This window comes from Pseudopodoces humilis, chromosome 3 (genome assembly GCF_049639895.1).
Source record: "Pseudopodoces humilis isolate 2021_Gansu_Grassland_sample_001 chromosome 3, ASM4963989v1, whole genome shotgun sequence".
NCBI lineage: Eukaryota > Metazoa > Chordata > Aves > Passeriformes > Paridae > Pseudopodoces > Pseudopodoces humilis.
In genome coordinates, this window is record NC_142202.1 from 45,367,295 (window position 1) to 45,388,155 (window position 20,861).

Genomic DNA, 20,861 nt, shown 5'->3' on the forward strand with positions numbered 1-20,861 from the left:
AGTTCGAAGGCCGAGCTGTCGTTTGGGTCTGTGGGTCCGTCTGTCTGTCTGTTTGTCCGTCCGTCCGTCCGTCCGTCTGTCTGTCTGCCAGCACGGGACAGACGGCGCCCGCTCCCCTCAGGCCCAGGGCAGCGCGCGCCTCCAGCCCGCGCTCGGGGCGGAGCTCGCGCGTCACGGGCTGCGCGCGCCCCCGGCCGCGGGCGGTGACGTCTCGGGAGCGATGGCGCCCACGGGGCCGCCGGGTAACGAGCGCGAGCGCCGGGGGCGCGGGGAGACCGCGGCGGGGGTGGCCGGGCGGGCTGTGAGGGAACGGCGCCCGCGCCCTCCCTTCCGATTCCCTGGTGCTGCCTGCGGCTCGGTGCAGGGGGCGCGTCACTTTCGCACCGCGTGTAACTTTTTTGCAGAAGCCATGTGTGGCGTGTCATGAGTGAGGGAGTGAGGGAGTGAGGGAGTGAGGGAGTGAGGGAGGGCGCTTTTTGGCGCCGGCCCCTTGGAGCAGCTGCATCCTGCCCGGGAGGGGTCGGGAGGGATCTCCAGGGTACCCGCACCGACCCGTCCGGCGACACAGTTATGCCGGGAAAGTGAAAACTGGGGCTCGGTGAGAGGGGCTGGGTGTGCTCTAGCTGCTCGGGGCTATAATTCAAAAAGTGCCATTTCACGGGTTAAACAGAAGTCGTTGGATGGGGAGGATAAGTAAAATTACAGCTCCTAATTGGCGTTGGTGTTTTAAAATGGACTGGTCTGTTAGCGGATGCTTTCAGTGGTGCTGCCTCCATCAGAGATCCCAAGCATTTCCCCTTTCAGTACTCGTGAAGGAGTGTCTGATGATGAGCCTGTGCCTCAGCTCGGGCTTGCATCCCTCGGCATGTCAGAACAGGCCAGCAGTCCTGCTCGGCACCGACTCCATAGCCAGCTTCTCTGCCTGAGGTTTCTCCAGGTTCCTCTGGCAAAGAGGATGTTGACGTGACCTGCCCTGCCCTTTCCGCCGTGCATTTGGGGCCAAGCCATGGTCTAGCGACTGCCCTGCTGCAGAACCGAATGGGTTTGGCTGAAATGGGAAGCGTGAAGGTGTTGTGGCAGCGGCTTGAGACGTGGTGGCAGTGGGAGAGATGTTCTACATAGATAGAAGCAAAAATTGCATGACGGGGATATTTGTGGAGCCCCAGCGAGCAGGCACGAGGCAGTAGGCGGTGGTGTGTCCCTCTGGCAGTGAGGCAGAGGACCTGGGTTCAGGAGTGGGCTAGGGAGAAGCTGAGCACAAAGTTTCTCCCTAGCCTTTGAGGGGCAGGGCATCCCACAAAGTGAGACCATGCAGGTCTGTTTCCCTGTGAGTCTTGCCTGAAATGATTATCTGTTGTGAACAGTTTAATGTCAGCAGATGAATAGTTGTGGTTATACCGCAGGGAGCTTTATAAACCTGGGATTTGTGTGTTTAGCTAGAGATGATGGGCACAGCTGACAAGATGCTGCTATCCTGAAAATTTAGTGACACCTGTAGTGGCTGTTTGCCACTTAAGCTAACTTTGGAAGTGCATGGGCTACATAAGTATCTTGTCTGTCTGCTGTGTAAGAACTGAATGGTTCATAAGACAGGTGCCTACATGGAAATGTTAGCAAGGTGCACATAGAAGCCCAGGGTGAAGTGGTAAGGTCTAATACTTCTCTCTTTGGACAAGCTGAGTAATAAATAACATAGCAACAGGGTGCTGCTGCCCACTATTGCAGAGGACCTGTGTTACATCTGTTGCTACAGTTCATGAAGCTCCTATAATCGCCAGAGGGCATCCAGTTGAAGACAATTTAATTAATTGAGCAGCAAATATTGCTGAAGTTATCATGAGCTGTCTGTGGCAGGCTGATAGCAAGAGCATCCTTTCTAGATACTAATACTGTAAATTCTGCATGCTGCACAGTAATTTTTTGAATGATGAGGGGAGTTGTGCTTGGAGCTGTTGGGGCGGGAATGCTGATTTGTTGAATTTGGATGTGCAAATACGGAGAGGCCCTGTTTCCAGTCAAGGGAGGAGCTGGTCAGTCTAGGAAACTGTGGGTCCTCTAAATGCCTCTCTGCGTAGTTCCTCTGCTTGTGTTCTAGCACATTAATGTGATGAAAATACTTCAATATTGTCACAGTTGGGTTGCTCCTTTATAAAAGCTTTGGGAAAAACTTGTAATCCTTTATTCCCTTCCAAGTACTTGTATACTAGACTATTTTATACTAAAAATAAATTTGTAGTGGAAGTGCATCAACAATAAAAAACAATACCTTTTGAGAATCATTGCAGGCATCACAGAAGTTTGGTTTAGAGCAAATTGCAACCTCTGGACTCCTGTTTCTTGTGGAAAACACATATCCCTTCAATTCTGCTCATATGGCCTGTATGTGGTTGGATTGGGATAAGGAGATAAAGGAACATCATCTTGCTTTATTCCCTGACTGTTTAGTTGCTTCCATTGTGAAAAATGAAAAGTTACAGTTGGGAGAAGTTTCTAATTGTCAGCGAATGACTGTAGGGGTGAACAGCTACCCTATCCCCATAGGGTAAAACTATAGTAAAAGTTCTTGTAACTCAGATAATTTCTCTGTTGTGGATAAGTAATTCCCTTGTTCATGTGATTTCAAGACAGAGTTTTTACCTTGGGGAAGTAAAGCAGGGTATTAGGATTTTTTATTTGCATTCTGTATCCCATTGCCTTTTAGGCCGGTGCTGTTATTTTTTTTCATTTGATATAGTCTTCTAAACTAATTCCAGCCCTACAACACTCTGTGGTAATAGGCTCTATGTTTTAAGTTTCAGTAGAGTGTAAAATCGAGGTAATTGGTCCTAGGTCCTGTTACCACTGCTGGTTTGCTACTATTTCTGTTATAGCTGTAGAAGCAGTTTGTTCTCCTGGACACTTCTGAATGGAGAAAGATATCTGCTTCCCAGAGCTCACCAGTGACCTTTATTAAACCAAATTTTCATCAGCTCCTGGCTGAGCAGAGGTAGGAGCAGGGTTTGTAAAACAATAAAAAAGGAAAGGCTGACCTGATTTTTCCTTGATTAGGAATTTGTCCAAACATTTTTTTGTTTTGTTCTGTAATATTCTGTACCCATTTTGTGCTGGAGAGGGGAATTGCATGAGCTGAATGCTGAATTAAGATGATGGTACTTGTTAGTAGAACTGACTCTGAGCCTCCTCCCTGCTTTTGTTCCAAGGACAGAGTTCAGCACTTCCTAGCATGGCTTTTTGAATCAGTCTTCTTTGATTTCTGTAGTGTTTTTGGACCTGTTTGCAGACTTTGTTTTCAAGTTTAAATTGCACCATCAATATGGCAGGACGTGACTTCAAGTAGTGCATGCTCCTGATAGAAGAAGAGTCAGATGTTATTCATAGCAAGGACAGGTAAATTGGATTTTGGTGGGCTTGGAGCTGTTGCATCCCTGTGTAAAAGAGAGTCTGCATACCTGTGGCACTGATGACCACCCTCATGATTCCTACCCTGTTTCCTGCAGCTTTTTGAGATGCTGCTGAAGAAGCAAAGATTTAAAAAAATTCAGTAAGGCTCTTGCAGTGATGAGACAGGGATCTGTGGTCCTACGAGCAGAAAACTGTAGACTGCTCATTGTTTCTGTTCAGTGAAGTGAGCAGTAGAGAAAGCAAAATGGACCAGGCGAGGTACAGGATTACAACCAATGGATAAATCTTTGCTTCCCAGTGTGGATGAGGAGATAGTTGGGAAGCATATAGTTTAAAGCCTATAGAAAGCAGGACTGGTTTTGGGACGGCTCCAACAGCCCATCTCAGCTGTCTGGGCTGCAGCTCTCAGGGCCAAGGAGTTGGCATAGGAGGCTTGCTAAAGCACCAGTGAGCTTCAGTGCCTGTGTGTCTCACTGGGCTGTGGCTCTTGGAAGCACATGGATTACGCTCCATTGGGAGTCTGTGCTGCAGACCTACTTTTAGATACAGTTTTTCATGTCTTGCTTCTAAAAGCCTTTAGCTCAAGGATTGATATTATTCTCATGAATAATTTGATGGTTTAACGTGAGTAGATTTAAGCTCTTATGTAAGAACCTGCTGAGCCTGCCTGTGTGGTGTTAAAACTTTCAACTTGAAGCAAGGGTGGCTTACTTTTTAGTATTTTAATCTGCTCTCAGATGCTTCATACTTACTAGAGAACACATTTTCTTTGACTTCTCTTCATGCTGAGACTATTTCTGATTTAGAGCTGTTTTTCCAGAGTGTTGGTATAAATGTAACTTTGCAATGCTTTCCTCATGGCCTCAGCTTCTCTCCGGTACATTGCTTTTTAACAGTACTAATGTCAAAAGAGAAGATTCATTGTACAAATGCAGAAGGAAATAAATCAACAGTTGGCAGTGATTTTTAAGTAGTATTGTGTGTAGTGGAAAGTTATGTTGTAATGAGAGATGAGGATATTTTTGTGCCTTGGAAAGAATTAATTTTTTTAAAAGGGCTTTGATAGTTCATAACCTAAAAGCAAAGCAAGTCTTGAAGAGTAGGATGAAGCTGAATGAAGGAAACAGATGTAGAATAGCACATCATTCACATATTCGTGAAACATCAGTGGGGTCCTACTCTTGTAATTTGGATTTTTGGTAAAGAGGTTGTTTGATTATTTTGCTATATATACAATCTTACCTATTGTAATACCTACATATATGTATATATATGTGTACATCTATATATGTATATATAGGTGTATATGTACCTATATATATGTAATGCCTATAAGTATCTAAAGGGAGGGTGCCAAGAGGATGGATCCAGGCACTTCTCAAAGGTGCTAACCAGCAGGAGAAGAGGCAATGGGCAGAAACTGATGTGCAGGAATTCCACCTGAATATGAGGAAGAACTTCACTGTGAGGGTGACTGAGCACTGGAACAGGTTATCTAGAGAGGTTGTGGACTCTCCCTCACTGGAGATACTTAAGAACTCTCTGGTCTCAATGCTGTGCCCGGTGCTCTAGGCTGACCCTGCCTGAGTAGGGAGTTTGCACCAGATGACCCCCTGCGGTCCCTTCCAACCTGGCCCACTCTTCTGATTCTGTATGTGTGTTTGCATTCTGAAATGATTCGGTGTATGTTCTAAAGGGGAAAAGAAGAATTACTGTTGGTGTGGTCTTGGGGATTTTATTGGGGTTTTATGGAGTTTTTTTGTTTGGGGATTTTGTTTGATTGTTTTTTTAATGCCTCAGATGAAACTTTTTGCTTAATATTTGGGATGGGCTGTGTTTGGAATCTTGAAGCAGTTCTACATCTTTATTTCTAATGATAGTGCTGAAGTGTCTACAGTATTTTGTTTTAGTCATGGTTGGATTTACCCTGCTCAATATCTTATAAATAACCGTGTGATTTGCCTGATCTATTTTCCTCTGGCATTGTGGAGGAAAAGAGTATCTTGTTACATTTATGCAAAAGAAAGTAAAGCCTGGCTATTATCTGTTAGCATATCTTGGTGTTTGTCAAGTTGTCATTTACTACTGTAATCCTAAGGGAATTTAGGACTCAGTTTTTTGTTTTGTTTTGCTCAGTTTATTTCTCTGTATCATTATGATATAAGCAATTAGAATAGATGTGGGTATTTGTTGTTTGTTTTTTAATGAAGTTTACTAATTTCTGTTTTGCACTTGTGTACCACTTAGAATGTTGTGTCTGCTACCAAGAGGCAGCTCTGCATTGCCATTCAAACATTGCTGGGGAAATTATCACACTTTTCAGTTTTGGAAACTAGTTTATATAGAGATTTTCATGTATGCCCTTGTGAACTTTGATTGACTGCTTGTGGGTGACTGTCCTTAGGTAAAGGACCAATTGAGCCTAATTGTATTTAGACAGATGTAGCTGTTACCTTACATCAGGTGATTGGAACTGCAGGTGAAGTAAACCAGTTACTGTCTGATTTCAGCAGAGGATTGGTTACTTTGTTCTTGAGTGGAAAGAGCTCAGGTTGGCCGTGTGTATAGATAGGGAATTTCAGAGCTACTTAAATATTTGGTTTATCTTTTTCCAGCAGATCCCAAGAAAAGTATGGAAGATGAAATTGAATCTATTCTACAGGAGCGGATAATGGTTTTGGATGGGGGCATGGGGACCATGATCCAGCAACATGCGCTGACAGAAGAGGATTTCCGAGGGCATGAATTTAAAGATCATTCCAGGCCTTTGAAAGGCAATAATGACCTTCTCAGTATAACTCAGCCTGATATAATCTGTGACATACACAAGGTAGGTGGTTCTGCTTTCTGTCTCTCGACAAGAGGAAGAGGGAGACCTTGGTCTCTGCACTCCCCTTTTCCATACCATAGGCTCCTGGCTCTCCACTGTCTTTTGGGGTTAGGGAAGAGAGTGCTAGGTAACCATGTGAAAAAGAATGAGCAGATTTGACTCTCCTGGTTGTGTGAGCACAGCATTTTTGTCTTGGTTCCTGATGTCACCCAGGCAGTGCTATTTTTAAATCTCTTTTTGACTTAAGTCCCTGATGTATTTCTATTAATTGTAGATTCTGTTTTATTTAATTTTTATTTCCTCTTCTTATTATCAGCTAGCACTTGAAATGCATCTAAGTAGGACATATCTGAATTCTAGATTTGTTTCTATAATTGTGTATTAAAGGGCTGTTAAATGTGGCAGCCTGAAGCAGGCCTCTGTAGTTAATGAGTATATGTGCTTCCACAGTCTTGTTTTTTCCCTAGAATATTAATGTGTGTCTCAGAGTCTAACAGTCTAATCTGCTGATGATTAGGAATTTGCAAACAGATTTCATTGTTTTCCTGTCTTCAGTTAGACTTTAAAAAACAGCTCCCTAAGTCTTGTATTTATTGAGCTGCAGGTATTCATAGGTCTTACTGTAATAATTGGAATGCTTGAATAGTGTTGCAGCTATTTGTTATTCAGTTGTAGCCTCCTATGTGTTCTGGGCTTTTCCAATTATTTATTGACAAAATCTGTATTTCATTGATGGGTTTAATATTTGGCTTATGTTGGTTAAACTTGGAAGGTAATCTGTATTTTTTAAGTTTTAACTACTATTGTTTTGATTTTAAGAGTGATGAAGGAATCAGTCTTTGACCTATAAAAATTTTAGAAGGAAGTATTTGTAGATCGAGTTCAACTGAGCAATAGTGCTCATGAACCTTGGAATTTATAATAGCTTGTGGTTTTAATAGGGTAAGCTGCTTTAACTGTTGAATTTGGCAGGTTTAGCAGAGCAGTAGCGATGCGACTTGAGAACGTATGTATTGACTCAAACAAAGTAACCTGCTGTTATCTCTGTAATGGCCAGTTATAGGTGCTTTAGGAAGAGTAAAAAAAGAACTGTCTTTTGTGATCCCCATCCCTGCAGCAACTATTGAGTCAGAGGCTTTTTGAGCAATGGGTGGTGACTTCATATTTTACAGCTACCAGGGGTTATTTCTTTTGAGAACTGGACAGAAGGAACTTGCAATAATAGATGAAAATATTTCTACAAAGAAGTGTTTTGTTTTTGTTTTGTTTTATGAATGACCCAGTGAGTTAGATCTCACAGATACAGGTAGCTTAAAAACCAAATGTTAGCCATACCTTGGCTGGCACAGTCAGATTCAGAGCTAAGAGATGTGATTTATTTTCAAAGGCAAAAATTAACTTCCTGCTTTGAGTATGTTATTTCCTTCTATGGTGGTAGACAGTAAAGTTGGAGGGCTTTTATACATTAAACATGTTTAGATAATTTTCAGAAAGTTAATGTTATTGGTAAGAGTTTGTATGTAAGAGTTTGTATATTTTCATGTATCTATTTGTAGATATTTTTATATATTTTCAAGAGGAGTTGAGAGAAAGCATATTTGTTTGCAGCAAAACATGTTTTAAAACAAATTTATTTTTAGCTGTCATTTGGATCAAGACTTTATTTGCACTGTTGAACTCAATGAGTTCAGCTGCTTCTTGTAGGAAAATCTGAGGGATTTATGTTCAACAGTGGCATCAGTATTTTTGATTAACTAGCACTTCAAGTGTTTTAGCTTCCTTGAGTATGATCATGCCAGGGTTCAAAGGGATCAAAAAAAATGAGTTAGGGAGGAGAGAAACTGATAGAGGTTATACAAATGCAGGCTAGAATCTGCAAAAACGTTTACATTTGCATTGATTGCAGTTTACTTCCGTGGGAATTAGACAACCAAAATGGAGCAGAAGTCTTAAATGTTACGTGAATCTCGGTCATTAGTTAAACTTTAAATGAGATCTGCACAAAACATAACATTCTCCTAAGCTTGTATTCTGTCCCACTGTGCTCTTGTGCTGTACAAATCCCTTCAGAACATTTAAATTTTCTGATCTTTTCTGTTGTTTAATTTGGGCCTTTTCTGAGACTGCCCACAGCAGCCCTTTCTTGCTCTGATGGTGATTGGACTGTGTCTGACTATATCCCTGTGCAGAAATCTAAAATGTGCTCTGGTGTCAGAGGTGACTTCTATAATTGTCACTTGCTAATAGAAAGTGTGGCTGACATTGAAATTCTGAAAATTGGTTACATGGAATACTGCTATTGCAATGGCCCTGTGCATTTGAATAAAGCCTTTAGAGTTTGATCAGCTTTGAACTGGGAAATGATTAGTGACTTTTGGTGAACTGGATGAGGCAAAGTAGTGGGGTTACTTGAATTCCATACCTCAGGCTTTTTTTCTTTCATGTCTTGCAGGAATATTTGCTGTCAGGCGCTGACATCATTGAAACCAACACTTTCAGCAGCACCCGAGTTGCACAGGCTGACTACGGCCTTGAGCATTTGGTAAGAATGCTAAAATATTTACACATTAAAATATTAATCATGTCCTAGCAACCAAGATTAGCTTAGTCCCAGGATTCATTGGTGTTGTGCTTATCTGCTGCATGCTGCCTCTCGAGCTATGTGATGGGATCATTGCTGCTGCTGTGGACAGTTGCACTTGCTGTGTCACAGACATAGTGTGCTTCTTGTTGGCAGAGGTACAGGTAATAATACTCAGTCCCAGTTTTTTCTGAGAATTCCTGGGATCTCTCAGTTCTGTGAACAGGGATGTTTTGCTTCAGTCCTTTCAACTTACCAAATGCCACAATGGAACTGCTTTTTTCCTGGGTATTGCTTATGTGTTGTTTGTGCTGGTGTATGTAGAAGTCCTTTCTAGTTTGAATTTATTGTGCCAATTCTTTGTTAAATATTTTTTTGAGGATTTTGGGAAATACGTGAAAGTAAGTACTTGGAAATATACTACTTGAATAAAAAGTGAACTTAAGAGTAGGCTAATTTTGTCGTCAAAGTCCTGTCCTTCAGCTTCTGTTGAGATCAGCAGGATTTATTTACTGCCTTAAAGAATGAAATTTTATGATTAGCAGCTCTAGGCTGGGGCAATGCATGGGATGAACCTGCCATGTAACTTGGTTGCTGAGATGTGCTGAGCTGTTCCTTTTGAAGCCTGGTGATGGTGTTGATACATATTTCTATGACTTGGGGAACCTTCAGAGTGTAGGGTGAGGTGCTGGATTCAAGTGTTAGGTTTCTTTGAGGATGAGTAACCTGGACTGAACTAAAGGTCGCTCAGTATTTTTCTGTAATTGTTCCAGGCATATCGATTAAACAGAGTCTCTGCACAGGTGGCCAGAAAAGCAGCAGACACTGTAACTACTCAGACAGGTTAGTATTATTTTAACTTTTTACTTTTTCGTGGTTTTGACGATGCTGCAATCTTTGAAATGTTGCTAACTAGAGAATAGCTTGATGGTTTACATTATGGGGATCTAGAATGATGCTGGGGACGTAGAATGATGCTGTGCATGTTTTAAAGTTAGGCACAGTAACAGCAATTTCATATCCCTGTTCATATCACACTGATTTCATTATGTTTGGAAGGATCTAGTCCTTAAGGTGTTCTTCAGCACAGCTATCCTGTGCCTACCTGGTTTAGACTGCAGGTGATCCACATCTTCAGATGTGTTTTAGAGAAAATATATTCAGCAGGGACTGTACGACACAAGTCTTTGTACCCCAGAACTAGGATAACTGATTGTAGGTAAATGTGGATTACCAGTTAATCCTAGTGTTTGTCTAGATTTAACTTTATTCAGCAACTAATGGAATCATCTTAGTATTTTGATTTCATTGCTACAGGTGCCTTCCAGGCATTATGTGAGAGGGGTTAGAGCTCCTTTACACTTCTGGTGACAATGCTGTGTTTCAAAGGCTTATTTCTGCTTGTATTCTACAATCAAACTGTATCTCAGGCTTACAGTGCTGCTTCTGTTCAGATAGCACCTTACTGATGTCATTCATAGTATGCAATAAAAAAATGCAATTTGGAATATGCTTTTAAAAAGTGGGGGTTTTATGACACGTGCCAGAATATTCAAATAAGGTTATGTAGCGAAAAGTGCCAGGACAGTTCTATACTGTGTGCTTAGAGTAATTAAATGAAGTTTCTTGTGTTAAGAGACGAATGAGTATTAGAAGAAAAATTAATTGAGACAGCTGACCTTTTCAGAAATGTTCTTCTGTACTGTGAGTATACATTGAACCTCCTGTTGGATTAAAATAAAAAAGTCGGCTGTGCTGGGTGATCCTGTGCTTATTAAACTCTAGATTTGAGACAAGAGTTTCATGTTTTATATTTCTTCATCCTTGAATGACATTTATGTCTTGGTGGTGTTGGAGGTATTTTACATTGACTGTGTCTTGGTCTAGGAATTAGGAGATATGTTGCTGGAGCCATGGGTCCAACAAACAGGACACTCTCTGTGTCACCATCTGTGGAGAGACCAGATTACAGGAACATAAGTAAGTGTTTATAACCATCAAGTTATTTGACTCAGGCAGAAGTCTTGAAAGATGTTTCTCCAGATGAAATTAACATCATTCCTGTTTTACAGCTTTTGATGAACTGGTTGAAGCCTATACAGAACAAGCCAAAGGACTTTTGGATGGAGGAGTTGACATCTTACTGGTGGAAACCATATTTGATACTGCCAATGCTAAGGTGAGACTTCTGTGGTACTAACCTCATCATACTAATGTAAATATTTGATGTACTACCTAAGGAAATTCAAAATAATATTTTTTCAGCTATCAGCTACTGTTTACTAGATACATGAGAAGACTCTTCAGTTGATAGCAAGTGGGTAGAATGTGAGGAGATGGTTTTTAATCAGCCTTTTCCAGAAGGTTTCTCTTTAATATGTGCCATTTGTATCTTTCTGGCTGTCTGTGCCAGCTGTCCTCTTCCCAGAAGCTGTGCTGTATTGCTTAACATCTCCAAATGCTTCTGATTTTATTTTTCACAGTAAGCATGTCTGTCCAAAGGATGCTTGTGATGCCTGCTGGGGAGGGAATGTCCAGTGAATCTGGTTTCAGGCATGGGAAGGCTTGTAAAGCTGTTCTATTAAAAAGTGTTTTTTGGGGGAAACTCTGCCATCAGTTTTAAGAAAGAACAATTTAGAACAGAAGATTAGAAAGGTAAAATGTAAGGAATAAAATGTTGAAATGTGCTACAATTCATGGGATTTTAACACCTCCTTCTTTAGCTAATAACTGCTCAGCACAGGGGATGCAGTTGTTAGGGTACTTACAATTGTCTTGTGATTTTATGTGCAAAAGTCTGTCTGGATATGTACACAGTGTTTCTCTGGGCTTTTGCCACAGGCTGAATAAAGTGTGCAGTGACATCACTTGCCCATTGCAGATCTGACCAGTCATCATGGAGGTTTGGCAAGGAGCCTATAGACTTAACGTAATGCTAAAGGCATGTTCACGGGTAGCTTTCTTACCCTAAGGAGAGAGGACATTTTCAGGACCTTCACAGGAGTCATTTGCAGTTCTTACTGTAAAACTTTGTGGAAGGGTTGGAGCCCTTTGGAAACTACATGTCTAAACAGACTTAGGGGCAGTGAATGTGTACTGGGAAGAGTATATAAAACCGCATTTGGGGTGGGAATTGTGCTAGAGATATGAGGGAGAAGTATGTGCTGATGTGATTTAGGTTTCAGAGTAGTCTTGGTCTTACAAGGTTTCCCTGTGGTACTTTCTTTCTACTTGTCACCAAAATGTGTTTCGGAACATCTGGAAGATGTTGGGGGTAAGGGTAAAACTTCCTGAGTGTAGTAAGTTCTGACAGCCATAGAATAAATAAATAAATAAAAGAGGGCATCAAACCTGTAGAAACAAAAAGAAATGAACAATCTGAAGAACCCTCAAAACATCATTAATGTTTTGCAACATATTCTTCTGTAGGCTGCTCTTTTTGCACTCCAGAAGTTGTTTGAGGAAGAGTATGCTTCCCGACCCATATTTGTAAGTATATTTCAATATTTTACATATCCTTAAGCTACATTTGTGAACTAGCTGAGATGACAGTTGATTAAAGTGCTTTGAAATGAAGAAAATGAATTTATTGGAAATATACTTTTTTCCACATGATTGTGGAAGTAAAACCCCTTACAGTTTTCTGAAATCAGCCTTGGATAGCTCTGTTCAGTAGATCAAGCCATAGACTAAGGAATGACTTTATTCCATTGTGTATTTATTCTGTGTATTTCCGAGAGAAAAGGTCTAATTATGGTTTTTTTTCAGGCTTGCTGTCTTGAGGGCAATAGGAACCAGTGCTTCAAGGATGAAATTAAGCAAATTCTGACATTTTCAAGTAGAATGAATGGCCATTTGAAGTCAGAAAAATCTGTCTTACTCCATATTCTTTCTCTGTCTTTTTCTGATAGTTGTTGCTCATGAATGCATTGGAAGAAATACAGAAAAAGAATAAGATTATTTTGGAAGTTCTGATGTATTCTTCCAGTCTTCTACAGTTTTCAGTCCAGGCTTTCTGATTTGTAGTTGGTGTCTTTTTGTAGTCTTTTGTTGAATGTGTTTATTCCTTCCTAGCATCTGTGTTCAAACCTGTGTGGGACCCAGGCATCTACAGAATAATCTGCCAGTAACTTTCACAGTTTATGAATGTGCTGGTTTGAAAGTTTGCTTACTTCTGGGCAGTCCACCTGATAACTTGTATTGTGTCTTGCCATTTATCTCTTGAAAGTGATAATGAGCAGCTGTTCTATATTCCCTTTGCTGCATAGTCATGGCATTTGTAGTCCTTTGTGACAGCCTCCTTTAGTCATCTTTTTTTCAGCCTGAAGAGTCCTCTTCTATTTAGCTGTTCCATTTGGTTCATTCATTATTGTCCCATTTTTGTTTTCCACTTCCTCAAGTCAGAGTGGAATGGTAATACAAAACAGCATTCAAAGTGCAGACATCAGGGATTGTGTGATAGCCTAGTGATGTTCTCTGCCTTTTCCATTTCTTTTTTGTAGTTTCTCATGTTTTGCTTCACTGCTAGTGAGCTTGGAAATTGCATTAATAAAAGTCTCTTTTGTTACTTAGTTTAGCTTCTAGAACAATAAAAACTGGTTTGGAGGTGTCATTTTGTAGAGCTTCTGTGTTCACAACTTTGTACTTGGTCAGTTAGCACAGAGAGTTTTCTGGGTTGACTTTTTGTCTTCATTGCCCTGTACAGAGTGGTCCTATAGCCTGGTTCCTCATTCTTTGTTTCCTTTTCAGTTCAGTTATGTTGAGAAGCTACAACCCTTAGCACAGCTCTCTGAGATTCTACTGATCACCTTCCCTGACTGAGTACTTTGAACATGGGAAGTGGCATCAATATTAAAACATGCTTTGGAGTGAATAGTGGATTTACTTTCGCTTGGAGTCTTATAAACCCATTCCATGTTCTGGAAAAAAAAGCTTTTAGGCCTGCTGTTGTGATGTAGGAATGGTAGTCTGCAAATCAGTGCCCTCACTGAGATTCTCCAAACCATGCACTGGTTTCTTGTTCCCCCACTTTCTTCCCATCTTTCTTTCCCTGGATTGGGACCGGCGTCTCCCAAACCGCTACCTCTGGCTCAGAACTGGCTCAGAGCTGGTGTTACCCCTCTGCTCTGAGCCACTGGAAGGAACCCCTTCTTCCCTGGAGAGTCTCCCTTCTCCCACACCTGGCAATGATATGGTATAACTTCCTTTGTCCTAGCCATGCCCCCTCCTGGCTACTGCAGGAATTAACCTTATCCTGACCAGAATCAACACATTTGAGGAGCCTTTCCTGCTTCATCCAGATGCCTCCCAAATTCTCAACTTCATAGTTGTTAGTCGGGATCAAAACGTTATTTATTATTTGCACATCTCTTTCTGTGTACTGCTAAAGAAGTGTGATTGTGCAGGTTAAAACTTGTACTTCCACAACTAAGTTGCAACATTGGATGTTCTTTTGTGGTGAAAGGAGACCCACCTGTCCCACCTTTCCACCAACCACCACCAAAGAACTTAATAGCAGTCCTGAGACCTGAAATAACTTAAATGGGGAGATGAGGAGAAGGTGAGTGCTGATAGCTGCCTGAACAAAAAACCCCTGTGGATTGGTTCAGAGGCTGTCATCAGAATGATGCCATGGTACTCATGCTACCTGGTTGCTGGGTGCCTCAGAGTAGTTTTCTCTTCTCCCTCTTTATTTTTCCCTGAGGACTGGGGAGAGAAGGAAAGACCAAAAAACAGTCTTCTTTCTCCTAGAAAAATAGCTTAATAATTATACAGTGGAAAAGGATTTAATTTTTCTGTTTTGAGTTGTGCCTCATCACCTTAAGTGGAACACAGGTCTCTCTACTTTGAGTTACAGCAGTTCATCCATTTTAATTTTCCATTTTGTTGTGCTTTTAATTCTTCTTCTCTCTATGTTCAATTGATGTTTAGGTTTCTGGAACTATTGTGGATAAGAGTGGGCGTACCCTCTCTGGCCAGACAGGAGAGGCATTTGTCATTAGTGTTTCCCACAGTAAGCCACTTTGGTAAGGAAATGTATCATTCATTCTCTTAGCTGATTATTTGTAGATTGAGCTTCTTTTCTATTTTAACCCTTACTTGCAGCTAACTGGAAGTGATATAAACTGTGATCATCCTAATCATGTGCTTTACTAATGTGTTTTTCTGTTGTTCCCTCTCAGAAATTATGTTTCCAAAGAAAGCTGAATTTTTAATTAATTGCTTTAAATAATCTGAGGCTTTGTGTTTACACTGAAATCACAATTAGGTCAAAATCTGAAACTGTAGTTTGCCATCTCCTACTGTCTTGCGCTGTGCAAGGAGCCAATCCCTGGTACAGGCAGCACTTGTATCTCTTTCTTAGAGGGAAGCAGCGCTAGCTGAGAGTGTTTTAGGGTGTCTTGAAAGAACAAAGCATAAGATGCTATTGCAGTGTTCTTTTTACTGAACTCTTAGAAAAAATGTGGCCTCAGTGTTTTTTTCAAGGATAGGCATGGTTGTTTTGAGAGCTCCTGATGCCTCCATTTACTTTTAATTCTTTTTTATCCAGGTAGAAAAGTTCAGATAAATATGAGGTTAAGTTCTGTGCAAATGGATAATGTGTCATTGTGCAAGGTTTTGCATATTCATTTGAATTCCTTCCCCTGGTTATCTCTTCTTCTGTGTTTATTTACCCTGTTCTACCTCCTTGTCTTCTCTTTCCTCTTTGCCTTTTTTCACTCTCAGGTTGGTTCTCTTCACACAAAAACTTACACCAGAAATAGATGGTTTTGTCTTAGAATATTCTATCTGAAAGCATTTAGTTCACTATTACTAGTGCACACCATGCACATTATAATGAGCCATTGTTTGTTTTTACAACAAAATTTCAGCTAAACCATGCAATCTGTCATCTCAATAATGCAGAAGCAGAAGACTGCATTCACAGTTTTCCTGACTGCCCTTGAGGCTCCACTTTCCCAGACCAGACGGTGTTCCAGAAGTAACATATGGAGCATCTTGGAACAGGGTGGTAGTTGACTTCTTCTCTCAGCATCATGGCCTCATGATCCATATTTGGCATGAGTCTTTCTCAGATGATTTTGCTCTAACTCTTTTGCTTCTGAAGAAGAAAAAAGGGCACTGGAGCAGAAATCAATAATTTATTAAGGCATATTTCATAAAAGCTGTCATATGGGTCTCAATGTTTAGGGCCTGTTTCTCGTTTGTTAAAAGGCTACTGTACAGCACTGTAGCAGAAGGGTTTTAGTGGTTGGAACAGATTGCATTTAATGTTGTTTCTGTGGCCAAATTAGTGCAGAGTGGCTTTAGGGTTGTGAAAAAGCTTGTTAGTAGTAGTATCCTAGGAATCGTGTTACATGTGTTCATGTGTTTCTGTTTGGGTTGTATATGCCCTGATTAGGGTGATGTGTCATCCTCAATTCAGTTTAGTTTGGAGCCCACCCTTAAAAGTGTGTGCTTTGTGTCTGGCAATGGAGGTGGTAGCTGAGAAACTCATGAACTGTACTTAGCAAGTGCTGAAAGACATGTGTCAACTTGCTTGCCATGAGAAATGCTCTGATGTGTTGTTTCAAATCCTATGATACTACTGTGGCAGCATTGAGAAGGCATACACTGAGTTTTGGGCCATAATCTGGATTTTGTTCTGATCCCAAGGGCACTCTGCAGCCTTATCTTTCACAGGACTTTATGTATGACTGCTGTGGAGAAGTGAGCAAGAGAGGGAGGTGATGTTTAAGATGGGTGTGTGATGGTTATTACACTAGGGTAGCAGTGACAGAATATCAGCTATCTGGCTCAAGGCTACTGGCTTTTGAGGTGTGCTTAACAGTTTGCTTTTCTCAAATGATTTCTTGCATGATGTGTGCTGTGAGATGATAATGGCCACAGAAGCTGCTTTTTGTTTCTGAGAGAATGTGCATGTCTGTGCTGCAGTTCTGAGACAAGTAATGCTTGGATTGTGTCATGCTCATAAATATACTTGTCAGCAACCCCTGTAATGGGTAATAATTCAGGCAGTTTGATGTGTGGGGAGTATGAACTGGAAGTTTGTAAATTGAATGATTTAAGAGTAGGAAATACACTGCATTTGTCTGCATTTGATAAGGGCTGCTAACCATTCTTGACTTGCTTTGAAAATCTTGAGTGTCGGGGAGCCCACACTTGGAAATAAATTCCAGAACCTCATTGCTGTAATAAATTGTGTATTCCTTGGGCTTGCTGTTTGTATCCAGGCAATCTGTATGATGGATTTAAAGATATGTAAACACCAAATATTGAAATGATAAAAGAAAGGTTATTTTCAAATTTTTCTGGCTCATATAAAATGTATTAGAGAAAGCATTTTGAAGGTAGAGCTTGCTGTTTAAAAAAACATATACCCTCCCTCCTCAAACACCAAACCAAAACAAAAATACAGCCAAACCCTTACTGTCTCATCCCTAAGTTATTGGAAGAAGGGGTTTGTGCATTATTTGATATCTGTCTGTGACTGTGATACTCAAAATGCTTGGTTTGGCTGTTGGTGTAAGCCCCTCAGATTTCAACAATTTTCATTCTGTTCAACAAGTAAATCTGAATTCAAGCATTTATTGCTACTACTTATGACGTTACCAGCACTCTGCCTAGTCCTTGGAAACAGAAGAAAAGTCAAAAATCATTTTATGCACCCAGTCCTGTGTAGGCCTTTTCTGCTTTTGACCTGTGTGAAACTAAGTGGGCATACAGGCACTTAATTAGCTCAGCTGCCTGTGGAGCTCAGTCAGCTGGGAGATGTGGCTGTTACACGTTGCTGATTCAGTGGGTTAGCTTGCATCCTCTCTGAGGCTGTTATTCCAGGAAAAGAGAAAGCTTTTTTACATCTTCCTCTTCCAGCAGCTCTGTGAACACCTTCCAAGTTCTGCAGTGCTCATGGGGTTTCTAGAGTGGTGCAGAAAGATCAGGAAATATGTAAAAATATCTTGCACACTATCTGCAAGATAAATTTCTATATTTAATACAAATGGAGATGTTTTGAGTGCAAGTCTCATTTATGTATCAGTTATTGAAGGAAAGAAAATTATTTTATCTCATACACTGGTAAAATTGTTTAGAAAATTACTAATGCAAAAATTCTTCTGCTGTAGTGCTGTCTTGATTAGTAAGATGTAGCAGATTCAGTTGCCCAAGCTTTGTGCTGCCATGAGGCTTCTTGGGGGAGGCACTTGCTCTCCTCCAAAGCTGATATAATTTATATATAATTTGTAAAGAAAATGATGAGTTAGCAGCTTGAAGCAGGTCTTGCTTTTTCAACCTTTTTTCATACTTTTTCCTATACATAAGAGTCCTTTCCAATCTGCCATTCTCATTCCACTGTTCCCTCTCTTACCTAGAAAATACAGAGCCGTCGTGTTGCTGCAGTTGCTGTCAAAATGCTGCCACTTTCCTCCTGGATTTTGAAATGAAATCTTGATTTATTGTTCCTAGTTCAATTCAGTCCAGCCCCCTTCACTCTTGTGCTTTTCTTCCACTTGAGAGTTCTCCTTTTGCACAGTCATGCTGTATTGATGATGATGATTAAAGAAATTGGAGATCAGGTTGGTTTTGTTCTAGATGATTGTGGGAGTTAGCAGTTGCCAGCACTAACATTCATCTGTTGTATGTGTAAAAGGTGTTTTTACTTCAATATAATTTTTGAAAATTTATTTTCCAGTATTGGCTTAAATTGTGCTTTAGGGGCAGTTGAAATGCGTCCATTCATTGAAACAATTGGAAAATGTACAACCGCCTACATCATCTGTTACCCCAACGCAGGTGTGTTGGTGCACATGTTCCTATGCTTACAGGCCCATGAAATGTAGCTAGCCTGTTCCATCTTGTTAGCAGTAATACAGTTGAAATAACTTGAAAAGATGATTTATTAAAAAGGGAGTAAGAATATTTTAAACTGCTGAAAGTAACTGTTGTTAGTTCTTTGACAATGAATCCAGAATGATTTCTTGCATAATTAATAATCTGCTGAGTAGTGATTGCAAGGGTGATGAGGCATTTTAGTCCTCATACAATTGTAGCTGCTTTAAATGGGCCTTTTATGGAATTTACTTCTGTTCTTTAGGACTTTAAACAAATGGCAATACTAAAAAAAATTATGTTTTAAGGTCTTCCCAATACTTTTGGTGGTTATGATGAAACTCCAGAAGTGACTGCCAAGCATATAAAGGTATAAAATTCTTCTTCTGATTATGTCACATCTGATGTACTAGTAGACAAGAACTCTGCTTGTGTCCTCTGCATACTTGTTACAGTATTGGGGTTGGATTTTTTTTCCTACCTGTCATTTGGATTGTTTATAGACAATTTGCTGAATGATAGTGATTTGAAGTATCACACTAGGAAAACTACGTAGGAAACTGAAAACCTTAATTACTTTTATGTACTAAGCGAAGGTTTCCTGCCACTTGATCTGTGCATGTTACTCATTGCACTCCTGTGTTCTTACTGTTATGTTTGGGAATTGTTCAAAAAATCTGAGTGGTGTTTATTAGCTTGGCACAGTTTTACAGAGTTGTGTGTACAGGAACTGCCAATGTTGGGGATGTTCTAGTACAGGGTGTCCTTCCCCATGCCACTGGATGTCAGCTTCAGACACACAGCAAGACAGAGCTGTGTGTCTGAAGCTGCAGTGTCAGCAAGAACATGGTATAAAATAGGCCAGTTTCAAATGTAGTCTTTTGAAATTACCTGTTGAAATTTCTGGTTAGCCTTGGGAATCCAATCTCAAATCATAAAGAGACAATGTAGTGCTAATTGCTTTCTTTAATTCAGTGTTTTTCTTGTGAGCTCCCTGAATTGCTTCACATGTGGAGAAAAAGAAATAAATAAATATTTCTATAACATAGCTTTAATAACTTTGAAATTGTTCCTTTAATAACTTTGAAAAAATGTTCCTTCCCCTTACAGAATTTTGCTTTGGATGGTTTGGTCAACATAGTTGGAGGCTGCTGTGGTACCACACCAGCGCATATCAGGTACTTCATGTGCTACAGCTCTGGTGGACTACAAAGTAAATTTAAGTTCTGCTTCTGTGGCACAATATTCCATGGCTTGTCTTAGAGTTTCCTGAAAAGATGGATCACTTGAATGCCAATTGCAGCAATATATGAAGTGGGAACAACCTGGCTTTCATAGCTGTGCCCATCATGAAGAATGAGTAGAGGGGTGGTTCAAACAAGAATTAAACCTCTTCGGTTTTGTCATCTGAAATTGCTCTGGAATTCTCCCTCTTCATTGGTAGATAGAGTAGACTTCCCATTCTCTGCTTTGTTTTGTATTTTCTTTGTCTTTTTTTTGCAGTCCTAGCCACAAGGTGAAACTTAAGGTTTCCTTTGATGTTAGAGGGGAGGAAGGGAGGTGTGTGTGTGTTTGTTGGGGAAATTGCTTAAGAGAAGTTTTATGAATGCTGTACAGCTGGTGCTGTTCCTGGTGAATAAGAAGGAGCATTTGATGTCTTTCTCACTGCAAGTAGGTCAGTGGGAAAGCCTCCTTTTTTCACTTGAACTCGAAAAGAAAAAGTGCCTTTGTGATTAATTTTTACCCTGATATAAACTGGGAAGCGGTGACATGTAAACATGTAGAGGAGAATGTGTGTCAATCCTGACTAGAGTGCAGAGAAAGTGAATGTGAACAGCATGAGTCATTCTGGCATCTGAGAAATGTGTCACAGTACAGAACAATGTTTGTCCCTTGGGGTTTGTTTTTTTTATTGGGGGAAGTGGATGTGATTGTTTGTTAGTTTTTGTTTGTTTGGGTTTGTTTTTTGGTTTTTGTTTGTTTGGTTGGTTTTTGTTTGGGGTTTTGTTTTTTTGTTTTGTTTTGGGTTTTTTTTATTTGCTTGGTGTTTTGACGGCTTCTTTTTTTGGTTGATTTGCTTTGGTTTTTCAGTCATTAGCAGTTGCACAGCTCAGCAAATCATGAATATGGTAAGAATCAGTGTACTTGAGGACTGATTCTGAAATCCTTCAAGTGTCCCATTGTATCTCATTCTGTATTTGAAAAACCTTCAGCCTTGTA

General features: G+C 40.4%; 1 protein-coding gene across 3 annotated transcripts in view; it reads left to right on the forward strand.

Annotated features, from left to right (window-relative positions):
- Positions 1-201: 201 nt before the first annotated feature.
- MTR (5-methyltetrahydrofolate-homocysteine methyltransferase) overlaps positions 202-20,861 on the forward strand; it is a 50,013-nt gene continuing 29,353 nt past the window's right edge. Inside the window, exons 1-11 of one of the 3 annotated variants that reach the window (XM_088053460.1) lie at positions 202-242; positions 6,018-6,232; positions 8,685-8,774; positions 9,587-9,656; positions 10,701-10,793; positions 10,886-10,992; positions 12,243-12,302; positions 14,745-14,839; positions 18,505-18,605; positions 18,950-19,011; positions 19,752-19,819. In XM_088053460.1, coding sequence (XP_087909586.1) covers positions 221-242; positions 6,018-6,232; positions 8,685-8,774; positions 9,587-9,656; positions 10,701-10,793; positions 10,886-10,992; positions 12,243-12,302; positions 14,745-14,839; positions 18,505-18,605; positions 18,950-19,011; positions 19,752-19,819 — 983 coding nt within the window. In that variant the 5' untranslated portion in view covers positions 202-220. The remainder of the gene's footprint in view (positions 243-6,017; positions 6,233-8,684; positions 8,775-9,586; positions 9,657-10,700; positions 10,794-10,885; positions 10,993-12,242; positions 12,303-14,744; positions 14,840-18,504; positions 18,606-18,949; positions 19,012-19,751; positions 19,820-20,861) is intronic. The other 2 variants (XM_014248337.2, XM_088053461.1) reach the window with 2 other exon arrangements.